The 12,066-nt window shown below is 52.7% G+C and overlaps 1 protein-coding gene across 1 annotated transcript in view; it reads right to left on the reverse strand.

The window, feature by feature from the left end:
• CFAP46 (cilia and flagella associated protein 46) overlaps positions 1-12,066 on the reverse strand; it is a 119,610-nt gene that overhangs the window by 47,205 nt on the left and 60,339 nt on the right. The window contains 4 exon segments of the mRNA XM_025395562.1: positions 2,897-3,043; positions 4,780-4,912; positions 5,133-5,231; positions 8,845-8,993. Of these exon segments, the coding sequence (XP_025251347.1) occupies positions 2,897-3,043; positions 4,780-4,912; positions 5,133-5,231; positions 8,845-8,993 (528 nt within the window).

Raw genomic sequence — 12,066 nt, forward strand, 5'->3', positions numbered from 1 at the left:
GTAGAGGTGGGGTAGAGGTGGGTAGAGGTGGGTAGAGGTGGGGTGGGGGTGGGGTGGGGGTGGGGTGGAGGTGGAGTGGAGGTGGGGTGGGTGGGGTAGAGGTGGGGTGGGTGGGGTGGGTGGGGTGGAGGTGGGGTGGAGGTGGGGTGGAGGTGAGTAGAGGTGGGGTAGAGGTGGGTAGAGGTGGGGTAGAGGTGAGTAGAGGTGGGGTAGAGGGGGGTAGAGGTAGGGGTGGAGGTGGGGTGGAGGTGGAGTAGAGCTGGGGTAGAGGTGGGTAGAGGTGGGTAGAGGGGCGTGTGAGGCTGATGCCAGGGTCTCCAGTGCTGACACTGAGTGGGAGGGCAGAGCCCTGTCGGGAGGAGTAGGCAGCACAAGGAACAGCCACAGCCCCCAGGGCAGATGTTTCCAGCCTGGAGTCCCCTGAGGTCGGCGGGGGTCTGAGTGCTGAGGCCACAGCGGGAGAGCCCAGGGGAGGTCAGAACGCCAAGAGAAAAGGCCACCATGTGGGTGGGCCTGAGAGGGAGGGGAGAGCCAGAGAGCACGCGGGAGGGGTGCCACCAGCAGGATGGAGAGAGCCCCGCCGAGGAGGGACCAGGGTGGAAGGGCAGAGCGCACTCCCATCGCCAGCCTGGGGGAGCGGGTTCAGAGAGGCTCGGGGTGGGGCGGCCGGGTGGCACTGGCTGAGGGCGAGGTGGGGCCGGAGGGAGGGCAGCACACGAAGGCAGGCTTTCTGCGACGTGGATGCGGCTGAGAAGCCAGGGTGAGCTGAGGGCCGAGTTGAGGACAGGAGCCAGGAGGCCTCCAGCCAAGAGGGCAGGGAAAGATCAAGGAAACAAACAACTTCCTGCCAGAAGCGCCAGCTGCGAAACGAAATCCCTGCACGGCCGCGGTTGCAGAAGGAGGGTGGCGGTTGCAGAAGGAGGGTGGCGGTTGCAGAAGGAGGGTGGTGGCCGCAGGAGGAGGGTGGGCGGCCGCAGGAGGAGGGTGGTGGCCGCAGGAGGAGGGTGGGCGGCCGCAGAAGGAGGGTGGCGGTTGCAGGAGGAGGGTGGGCGGCCGCAGGAGGAGGGTGGCGGTTGCAGGAGGAGGGTGGTGGCCGCAGGAGGAGGGTGGTGGCCGCAGGAGGAGGGTGGGCGGCCGCAGGAGGAGGGTGGTGGCTGCAGAAGGAGGGTGGCCACCTGCGCTCGTGGGAGTGTCGCACCTGTCACATTCGTCCTGGGACTGGGCTCCCAGGTCCACGGAGGCCCCAGCACACAGCAGACTCACTCCCTAAGCCCCAGAGCTCTCATCACCTGACCCCGGGTGAGGGAGGCCAGGCCTCTGCCCACCTCAGGGGCTTGACTCTCGCCCTGGGAGCTCCCAGGAGCTCTTCCACACCCCCGGCCCTCGGCCCCAGCAGAGGCTGGCCCTCTCCTGTGGCTATGGCCAAAAGAACGCTGCACCCAGCATCCTCAGTCCCTTCCTCAGACAAGCTCCCTTTTGACCCTGGTATGCACACACCCGTCTCTGCTATCAGAGACCTGCTCACACTTGTCCTCAGTGCCTGAGACCTGCACACACCTGTCCCTGCTATCAGAGACCTGCACACACCTGTCCCATTTCCTGAGATCTGCACACACCTGTTCTCAGTGCCTGAGACCTGCACACACCTGTCCCCCTTCCTGAGACCTGCACACACCTGTTCTCAGTGCCTGAGACCTGCAAGCACCTGTCCCCCTGCCCGACACCTGAATGCACCTGTCCCTGCTATCAAAGACCTGCACACACCTGTCCTCAATGCCTGAGACCCGCACACACCTGTCCCTGCTATCAGAGACCTGCACACACCTGTCCCCTTGCCTGAGACCTGCACACACCTGTCCCCTGCCTGAGACCTCACACACCTGCCCTCAGTGCTGGAGATAAAGTCTGAACCTCTCAAGGCTTTGATGGGCGTCACTGAATTTTTATACCATTCTAGGACCCTCTCTTTTTCTGGAGTTTTTCTTCAAAACAAGTGACAGGCTGTCTGGTTCTGTAGCTCTGCCTCACCCTCCCAGTGAAAGCAACTCTAAAATCTGGACAGAAGATGTCACCACGTGTCTGAGGTGAGTTTGGAGGGCAGTCAGTGCTGGCAAAAACTGGCAACTACAATTTTTGCACAGAGAGAAGCACCCGTGGGCCTCTATCCATCTGGCTTTTTCCTGGGGCTGCCATCCCTGCAGGGGAACAAAACCCGGGGGAATGCAAGCGCCCGGGGTGAGGAGAGGAGGCTGCAGCTGGGACTTCCAGTGCTGAGGCTTGCAGGGCCAGTCCCAGGAGGAGGGGCCGAGGCGAAGGGTCCGAGGTCCGTACTTCCCCTCAGGGCTGTCAGCTGGGCTTGGCTGCTCAGGGCAGAGGAGGATGTCACAAAGCCTGGCAGGAGCCAGCTGAGACCAAACAGCTGCAGCGCCCGCCGGGGAGACTGGGCCTCAGCAAACGTCCCGGGGCTTTCACTGGGGACCGTAAGGGTCACATCCAGGGAGTGAGAGCAAAACAAACAAAGACCAGACCAGACCCGGATCCCTGGACCCAGGCGGCCCCGCACACGATCCGCCCTCTAGAACAAAGTGGCACTTCTGGCAGACACTCTCTGGGGTTCCCCAAGTTCTCATCCAGCCTCAGAAGGTAAGAAACTGACCATGGCAGGAGGCAGAGAGGAGCCACCGACGACCAAGAGAAACGAGAGGTTGCAGAGACCCACAACAGGTACTGGAAATAGAAACTTCAGGAAAGTGTGAGTGGCAAAGCAAAAGACGGACAGACAGAGGCCGTGCTAGAGATGAATGCTACAGCCCAAGCTTCCGCCTGCAGCCCCTCCGCTGTGCACAGTGCGCTGGGAGCGGCCGTGGATGGTGACGGGCTGGGAGGGGCTCCTCACCTGGAAAGCCAGATGAGCCTCCGACAGGAGCAGCCGTGCAGGCTGGTACAGGTTCATCTCCAGCAGAACTTCTGCCTTCAGCATCCACAGGAGGGGAAAGGACGTCCCATCCAGGCCCCTCCCGGTCTCCCCATTCATCTTCAAAATCTGGAAGACACCGCAGCCCCAGGCGGCAGGGTCCTGACGCTGCGACCTCCGAGTCCCACGGGACGAGCTCTGGCTCAGCAGCCGTCCCTGTGACTCAGGAACCACACCACACCGAGGGCTCCCTGCTGGCCTAGGCACTGTGGGCGCCTCACAAGCTTCCCGTGCGCCCTGAGGCCAGGGCTCAGGCCTTTGCCTTTCCCCCGACAGGCCTCTTGCACCCTGTGCACCTCTCTCTTCTCACGAATCCCCTTGCAGCCAACCAAGACCACCACTAGCCACGTAGAGCCTTTGCTACTCCACACACACACACACACACTGGGGTGTAGGACCCCCTGCCCCACTTCGTGCTGCCGACCAACCCTGGGATCTGGGCCTGCCTGCGGCTGTGCACCTGGCCTTGCTAGGGCACCCCTGGCGTAGGCCGGTGGCTGAGCCCCTGCACTGGGATCTGGGCCTACCCCACATCCTCCCACCCTCTCCTCGCTAAGCAGAGACCCCAGCGGGGGCAGAGGCTGAGCCCCGCACTGCTGTGTTCTGGATCCAGGTCCTGTGCTGAGCCCCTGTCCTGTCCTGACTGCCAGGTCACAGGAAGCATGACCTTTGCTCCTCCATGGTGCTCCCATGGTAACTGCGTTTTGGGTTAGGAGCTGGGCTGGTCACCTTCCTCTACGGGCAAATGCAGAGGGTGCTGTGCTCTCCTGCTGAGGGAAACCAGGTGGCGGGAGGCCCAGTTCTGTCAGACGACGAGGACCCCCAGGTGGAGACCCCTCTTTGCTGTCCCCACCTTCTCTCTGCCTCTGCGCAGGCACCTGGCAGGCCTGTTCCAGGGAGGCCTGTGGTGCACATAAAGCTCATCTTTCCCGGGGAATTCCAGGGCCCACGGGAAGAGAAATCACTCACAGGAAGCCCCTCGCACACTGACACACACAGGCCGGCCCCTCGCACACTGACAGACACAGGCCAGCCCCTCGCACACTGACACACAGGCCGGCCCCTCGCACACTGACAGACACACAGGCCGGCCCCTCGCACACTGACAGACACACAGGCCGGCCCCTCGCACACTGACACACACACAGGCCGGCCCCTCGCACACTGACACACACACAGGCTGGCCCCTCGCACACTGACACAGGCCGGCCCCTCGCACACTGATAGACACACAGGCCGGCCCCTCGCACACTGACACACACACAGGCCGGCCCCTCGCACACAGACACAGGCCGGCCCCTCACACACTGACACACACACAGGCCGGCCCCTCGCACACTGACACACACAGGCCGGCCCCTCGCACACTGACAGACACGGGCCGGCCCCTCGCACACTGATAGACATGGGCTGGCCCCTCGCACACTGGCAGACAGGCTGGCCCCTCGCACACTGACACACACACAGGCCGGCCCCTCGCACACTGACACACACACAGGCCGGCCCCTCGCACACTGACACACACAGGCCGGCCCCTCGCACACTGACAGACAGGCCGGCCTCCTGGCTCAGCTGCAGGACACACAGGCCGGCCCCTCGCACACTGACACACACACAGGCCGGCCCCTCGCACACTGACACACACAGGCCGGCCCCTCGCACACTGACAGACACACAGGCCGGCCCCTCGCACACTGACAGACACACAGGCCGGCCTCCTGGCTCAGCTGCAGCCCTGCACGGCCATGAGGGCACCGGTGTCCACCGGGCTGCAGGTCAGAAGGATTCTGGGCGGTGAGGTTCACCTTGTCCTTGGCTTCCAGCGGTTTGATCTCCCCAGGCCGGATGGGAAGTGTCTGCTCGCTCAGTGTTGGCAGGCTTTCTTCTAATAAAGGTTCCTTATTTTTCTCTTTTTTCAATGCGATCTCTTTCCTGCAGCTAAGGTGAGTAAAACAGACGATACGAGTTATCTGTGCACCATGAGTTACCCACCTCCAGCATGACCCAGGAGAACCAGCCACAGCCGTGCCCCCAAGTGCTCACTCTCCCCAGAGGAGCAGGAGTCCAGGGCAGAGGGTGGCTGGGTGGCTGGCTTTTACCCGGCCACACCAAGGGCAAGACTCAAGCCCCGGGCGGCGCCGGGTGGGACCACACCCACCTGGCCTGCTCCAGCTCGCTGACGTACACCTGCCCGACCGCCTCTTCATGGTGCGCAGCTGCTTCGCTCAGCTTCAGCTCGGAGCACACGTGGGCGAGGCTGTGGGGAGTGTGGCCGGGAGTGTCAGTGCCGCGCGGGAGCGGAGGGAGCCAGAAACAAAGCTACGAGTGTGTTTCACAGAAAATGGTCACCTAAAACATTGAGGCGTACTTGGATGATGTTTTCAATCATTTTTCAAGGTAAGCGAAATTACTAGGGGAAAGTGCCAGGTAGCTCCATCACATTTCACATGGGATTTTTTCCTGCTCCTTCACAGATCTCGTGTGAGGCATTATCTGTTGCCTCCTGGATGCCGCCTGAGGAGAGGAGGAGGCCCTCAGGTGGGCTCAGCAGCCACCACCACAAGCAGAGAAGCCTTGACTCCTGTTGAAAACCCTATTCTTGTAAAATGCTTTCAGGCAAGCAGGAAAGTTGCACAGACGCCAGGAAGCATCCCTGTGCAGGCCCCGGTGGCCCCTCTTGGCCCCATGACCACACCTGCTCCAGCTTCCTCTCCCGCTCCCGCCCCTGGGATATCTGAGCAAGCTGAAGATGCAACTTGCGGCCTTTCTCCCAGATCCTTCAGTGGCCCGGGCACGCTTTCATTTATCACACTGTGCTTTGTTGTGCTGCTCAGATACTGCATATTTTACAAACTGCAGCCCTGAGCGACCAAGTCCATCGGCACCATTTTCCAACAGCACCTCCGCACTCGGTGTCTCTGTGTCACATTCTGGTGATTCTCAAAATATTTCAAAAAATCAAAATATTATTATGATTCTGTTACGGTGATCTGTGTTCAGTGATCTTTGCGGTCACCATTATAATTGTTTTGGGCACCATCAACCACGCCCATATATGACAGTGAACTGAGTCGACAAATGTCCCGTGGGTTCTGACTGCTCCACAGCTTGGCTGCCCCCCCACTTCTCTCCCTCCCCTCGGGCCTCCCTATTCCCCAAGACACAGAAGTTTTGAAATTAGGCCAGTTAGTAACCCTGCGATGGGCTCTAAGTGTTCCAAAGAAAGGAACAGTCACACGTCCCTCACTTTAAAGGAAAAGCCAAAAATGATTCAGTTCAGTGAGGAAAGCGTGTCAGAAGTGGAGACAGACTGGAAGCTCGGCCCTGCACCAGTTAACCAAGTTGTAAGTGCAAAGGGAAAGTTCTGAAAGGAAATTCAAAGCTCCTACAGGGAACGTATGAACACAAATGACGAGAAAGTGAAGCCACCTCAGTGCTGATATGAATAAGTTTCCACGGTCTGCGCCAAAGAGCAAACCAGTCACAACATTCCTTTAGGCCGAAGCCTAAGCCAGAGCGAGGCCCTCACTCTCTTCAATCCCATGAAGGCCAGGAGACGTGAGGCAGCTGCAGAAGAAAAGTTTGAAGCTGGCAGAGGTGGGCTCGTGAGGTTTAAGGACAGAAGCCGTCTCCATAACATATAAGTGCCAGGTGAAGCAGCAAGTGCTGACGGAGAAGCTGAAGCTTTAGCCGGAAGATCCAGCTAATAAGAGCATCGATGGTGGCTACGCTAAACAACAGATTTCAGTTGCAGACCACACAGCCTTCTGTTGGAAGAAGATGCCTTCTAGGACTTTCATAGCTAGCGAAGAAAAGTCAATGCCTGGCTTCCAAGCTTCCAGGCACAGGCGGACTCTCTTGCTTGGGGTTAACGCGGCCGGGGACTTTGAGTCAAAGCCAGTCCTCATTCACCATTCTGAAAATTCCAGGGCCTTTAAGAATGATGCTCTATTGGCCGGGCGTGGTGGCTCACGCCTGTAATCTCAGCACTTTGGGAGGCCGAGGAGGGCAGATCACGAGGTCAGGAGATCGAGACCATCCTGGCTAACATTGTGAAACCCTGTCTCCACTAAAAAAAAAAATACAAAAAATTAGCCAGGCATGTTGGTGGGCGCTTGTAGTCCCAGCTACTTGGGAGGCTGAGGCAGAAAAATGGTGTGAACCCGGGAGGTGGAGCTTGCAGTGAGCTGAGATGGCACCACCGCACTCCAGCCTGGGTGACACAGCAAGACTCTGCCTAAAAAAAAAAAATAAAAAAAAAGAATGATGCTCAATGCACTCTGCCTGTGCTCTGTAAGAGGACGACAAAGCCTGGTGTCAGCGCCTCTGTTGACAGCATGGTTTGCTGAATATTTAAAGCCCACTTTTGAGACCTACTGCTCAGAAAAACAGATTCCTTTCAAAATAGTACTGCTCACTGGCAATGCTTCGGCCACCCAAGAGCTCTCACGGAGATGTACAAGGAGATGAATTCTGTCCCATGCCTGCTAACACCACGGCTAACACCGCAGCCACGCAGCCCGTGGATCGAGGCGTCATTTCGACTTTCAAGTCTGACTATTTACAAAGCACATTTAATAAAGTTACAGCGGCCACAGAGAGTGATTCTTCTGACGGATCTGGGCAAAGCGAATTGAAAACCTTCTGGAAAGGATTCGTCATTCTAGATCCCATTAAGAACATTCCTGATTCATGGGAGGAGGCCAAAATAGCAACATTAACAGGAATTTGGAAGAAGTTGATTCCAACCCTCATGGATGACTTTGAGGATTCAAGACTTCAGTAGAAGGAGCTACAGGTGTGGGGGAAACAGCAAGAGAAGCAGAATCAGAAGTGGAACCTCAAGATGGCCCTGAATTGCCACAGTCTCAAGAGAAAACCTGAATGGATGCAGAATTGCCTCTTACGGACGAGCAGAGAAAGTGATTTCTTGAGATGGGATCTGCTCCTGGTGAAGATGCTGTGAACACTGTGGAAATGACAAAAGGGACCTAGAATATTCCATACATTGAGTTGATAAAGTGGGAATAGCATTTAAGAGACTGACTCCAATTTTGAAAGAACTTCTGCCATGGGTAAAATGCTATCAAACAGTGTTGCATGCTACAGATAAATCTGTGAAAGAGTTGATTCATGTGGCAAATTTTATTGTTGTCTTATTTTAAGAAATTGCCAGCCTTTTTAGCATTTTTAGCACATACATTTTAAATGGATGTATGTACATTTTTTAGACATAATGCTATCGCACACTTCATAGACTACAGAATAGTGTAAACCTAACTTTTATATACTCTGGAAAGCCAAAAAGTTCATGTGACTTGCTTTATTATGATATTTGTTTTGTTTTGGAACCTAACCCACAATATCTCCAAGATAGGCCTGTATTTCCTTAAAACAAGAATATTCTCTTAAGGATCAGGTAGAAATTTTAAAATAAAAATATCATATTTTATTTTTTAAATTTTTAGTAATAGGGTCATGCTCTGTTGCCCAGGCTAGAGTGCAGGGGCACGATCATAGCTCACTGCAGCCTCGACTTCTTAGGCTCAGGTGATCCTCTTGCCTCAGCCTCCTGAGTAGTTGGGACAACAGGTGTGTGGCATCATACCTGGCTAACATATTTTTTAAATTTTCTGTAGAGATGGGGTCTTGCTACGTTGCCCAGGCTGCTCTCAAACTCCTGGGATCAAATAGTCCTCCCATCCCAACCAAAAACACCATTTTTATATTCAAATATTTTTATTTACTTGGTGTGCAAGTCCCAGGGACTTTATTATTTACACAGTCAACTACAGAATTAATATTTTAACATGCTGTTCATTTTTGTATTCTTTGGGGAAATCACACTCCAAAAAAGGAACTGTACTCACCGAAGGTGGTAGAGATCCGCCAGGCCCTTGCTTCCCACCACGGAGTCCGAAATCAGCACCCCCAACTGCAGGATGGGGACCGTGAGTTCATGCAGGCACATCTTCTGCAGGGCCTTGACCAGGTGGTCCAGGAAATACAAACTGTACGTCTACATGAACACATAACACACACAGGAGGTCACCAGAGCGGGTGTAGGCCACAAGCATAAGGGTCTCTCCTCAGAGAACCCCCTCCCTCCCCGTGCCAGCACGTGTCTGCATACAGCAGGTGCTCAGCACGCTTCTGTGGGACGGATGGAGGCTGTGCTCTCTTCCTTCCCTCTTCCACTCATGGGTTTCATTTTGTCACATGTGATCATCTTTGTGAACATCAGCACCCAAGTATGAAGATCCCCACAAGAAACACACCCATTCATGGATTTATTCAAATTTATGTGTCTGTTTCATTTTTCCACTAAAAACTACTGACTCACTAGAGAGAGAAATTTCTTTGTGTGCACACACAACCACTTAAACATTTAATATATAAAGAAGAGCTAATGCTTCCTATGATGTTGGACTCAGTTTGTTAAAACCATTACTCTTGAGTGGGAAATTAGGAAAGTTGGATGACCTGTTGTAAAAATGTACTTCTAAGAACTGGAGGAAATCAATATTCAAAGAATGACTGGGCCGAGATCTGGAAGTCAGTATGCATCCAGGGACATGAGCCTGGCTATCAGGCACTGACACAGCCGAGGGTCTCATGGCGCTCTGCACCGTGCTGCAGGCTGGGCTTAGAAAACTGGGTTCAGGGCCCACCAAGAGCTCCACTCTCTCACTCTCTCTCTCAGGCTGGGTTCTTGAAGGGCTGCACCTTAGAATTCCAGGCAATATAGGAGGAGGCCATTCCCTCAGGGATGACAGCCAGGCAGAGGGGCCGTGCGGGCAGCCTGGAAAGCATGGGGTCCCTTGAGAGGTCGATGGAATTGATCACTCCTGGTGAGGCTGATCGGGAGAGCGAGCGAGGGGTGACAGGGCTCTACAGATCTCACAGGCATTAAAAGGTAATACAAGGACATTGAGAACAACTTCATGACAATATATCCAAAATGCATTTTAAATAAAAACATCCCAGAAAAAATGCAACCCATGAAAACTGTTACAAGAAGAAACAGAAACTCTGAAGAATTCTGTAACTATGAAATAAATTGGATCCATAATTTAAAATTTTCTCAAACAGAAGCTCTGGGCTCAGATGGCTTTACCGGGGAATTCTTCCAGACATTTAAGGATGAAATAACTACCAATCTTATACAAATTTCTCCTAACAATGGTCAGAAAGGAATACTTGCTAACTGACTAAAAGGCCAGCATAACTTTTACCACATCCTGAGGAGGACACACATGAAAGGAAAATTAAACGTCGTCTTCCTCACAAGCACAGATGCACATACCCTGGACAGAAGAGCCGCCAACCAAAGCTGGTGACATAGAGTGAGTGACAGTACAGCCAAGCTGCCCTATTGTGATAATCATTAGAAACAATCAAGGTAATTAATTCAAGGAATGAAGGAGGAAAACACCATCTGCATAGATGGAGAAAAATATTTGATAAAAATATAAAAGCATTCATGACTAAAATTCTTAGCGAATAGAAATAAACTTCCTTAATCAATAAAGATCTATAAAAACCTACAACAAACATCATTTATACTTCCGAGTAAAATGTTGGAAACTTTCCTTTGGGATAGGGTGCGCAACATAAAAATAGATGTTATCACCATTTTTATTCAACCTCATACTGGAGGTCCTTGCCAGAATATAAAGCAAGGTAAAGAAAAAACAGTGTAAAGAGTGGAAACTAAAAAAGAAAAATGTGTTTGCAGATAAAACGATGATGTACACACAAAATCCAAAATAATCTACAGACAAATTACTAAAGTTATAAAGAGCTTAACAAAATGGATGCTTACAAGGCCAAAATGAAAACAATTACATTTCCACAGTTTATCTGGAGTTTAAACATGAAACAACAAAGCTATATTTACAACAGCATCAAACGTTTCAAATACACAGAAATAAATCTGACATGTATAACTGCCATGTAGAAAACTCTGGTCTATTGTTAAGAGACGTTGAAGATGACCTAAGTCAATGCAGAGACAGACCATGTCCATGGATCAAAACGCTCAACACCATAACAATGTCGGTTCTCCACAAAGTAACTTACAGATTCAATGCAATGTCAGTAAAAACTCTACCAGGGTTTGTGATGGGTCTGACACACTGATTCTAAAATACACATGGACATGCAATGGAGAATAAAAAGAGTAGCCCAACCGTCCTGAAGAATGAGGTAAGGAGATTTTCTTTACCAAATACTCATGGTTGTGAAGCTCAGTAATTGACACTGAGATGATGCTGCAAGGACAAAAAACTAACAGAAAGCAAGAGAGACCCCAAAGCAACCCCATGCACAGGTGGGCACCTGCTCATGCCCAGTGCAGCCAGCAGGGAAGGTGGCCAGTGACATTTCAGGAAGTGGTGTCAGAACAACGGGACACCCTGACTGCCAAGCTTGAGGCTTGACCCCTACCTCACACCACACACACACATCAAGTTCAGGTGACAGGCAAAACTATAAAGGTGCAAAATATTTCTACTTTTTGGAAAAATACTATAACAGAGTATCTGTACAACCTCCAGAAATGAAAACATAAAAAAAGGACACACAAAAAACTAACTAATTACAAAGGAAAAGACTAATGACTCTTATTACATTAAAACTACTAATCCCTGTTCCCAAAAAGACCTCCTTAACAGAGTGGAAAGGCAAGGCATGAAGTGGAGGCGGATCTGCTGGTCACATGGCTGCTCATGCGATTTTCCAGAATAAAAAATTCCTTCAAACCAATAAAGAAAACTCAGAAAGCTTAATTAAATATGGGCAATAGCCTGGAGGGCACAACACAAGAGAGGACCTCCAAGGATAGGAAGCACTGAAGGCCAACCTCACTGTGGCCAGGAGTGTCCCATTAAACGTTGGGGAATGCCACTGCCCACCCACTGGCTGCTGAGATTGAGGGGAGTGTCATCAGCAGAGATCTGCACAGGGCCACTCTACCCATGGCAGGCACAGCAGTGAACTGAATGACCACTGTGGAGGGCAGCATGGCAGTGTGGCACTAAACATCACAGGTGGAGATTCACATCCTCCATGGTCCAGAAAGTCTGTGATGG

This window comes from Theropithecus gelada, chromosome 9 (assembly GCF_003255815.1).
Source record: "Theropithecus gelada isolate Dixy chromosome 9, Tgel_1.0, whole genome shotgun sequence".
Taxonomy (NCBI): domain Eukaryota; kingdom Metazoa; phylum Chordata; class Mammalia; order Primates; family Cercopithecidae; genus Theropithecus; species Theropithecus gelada.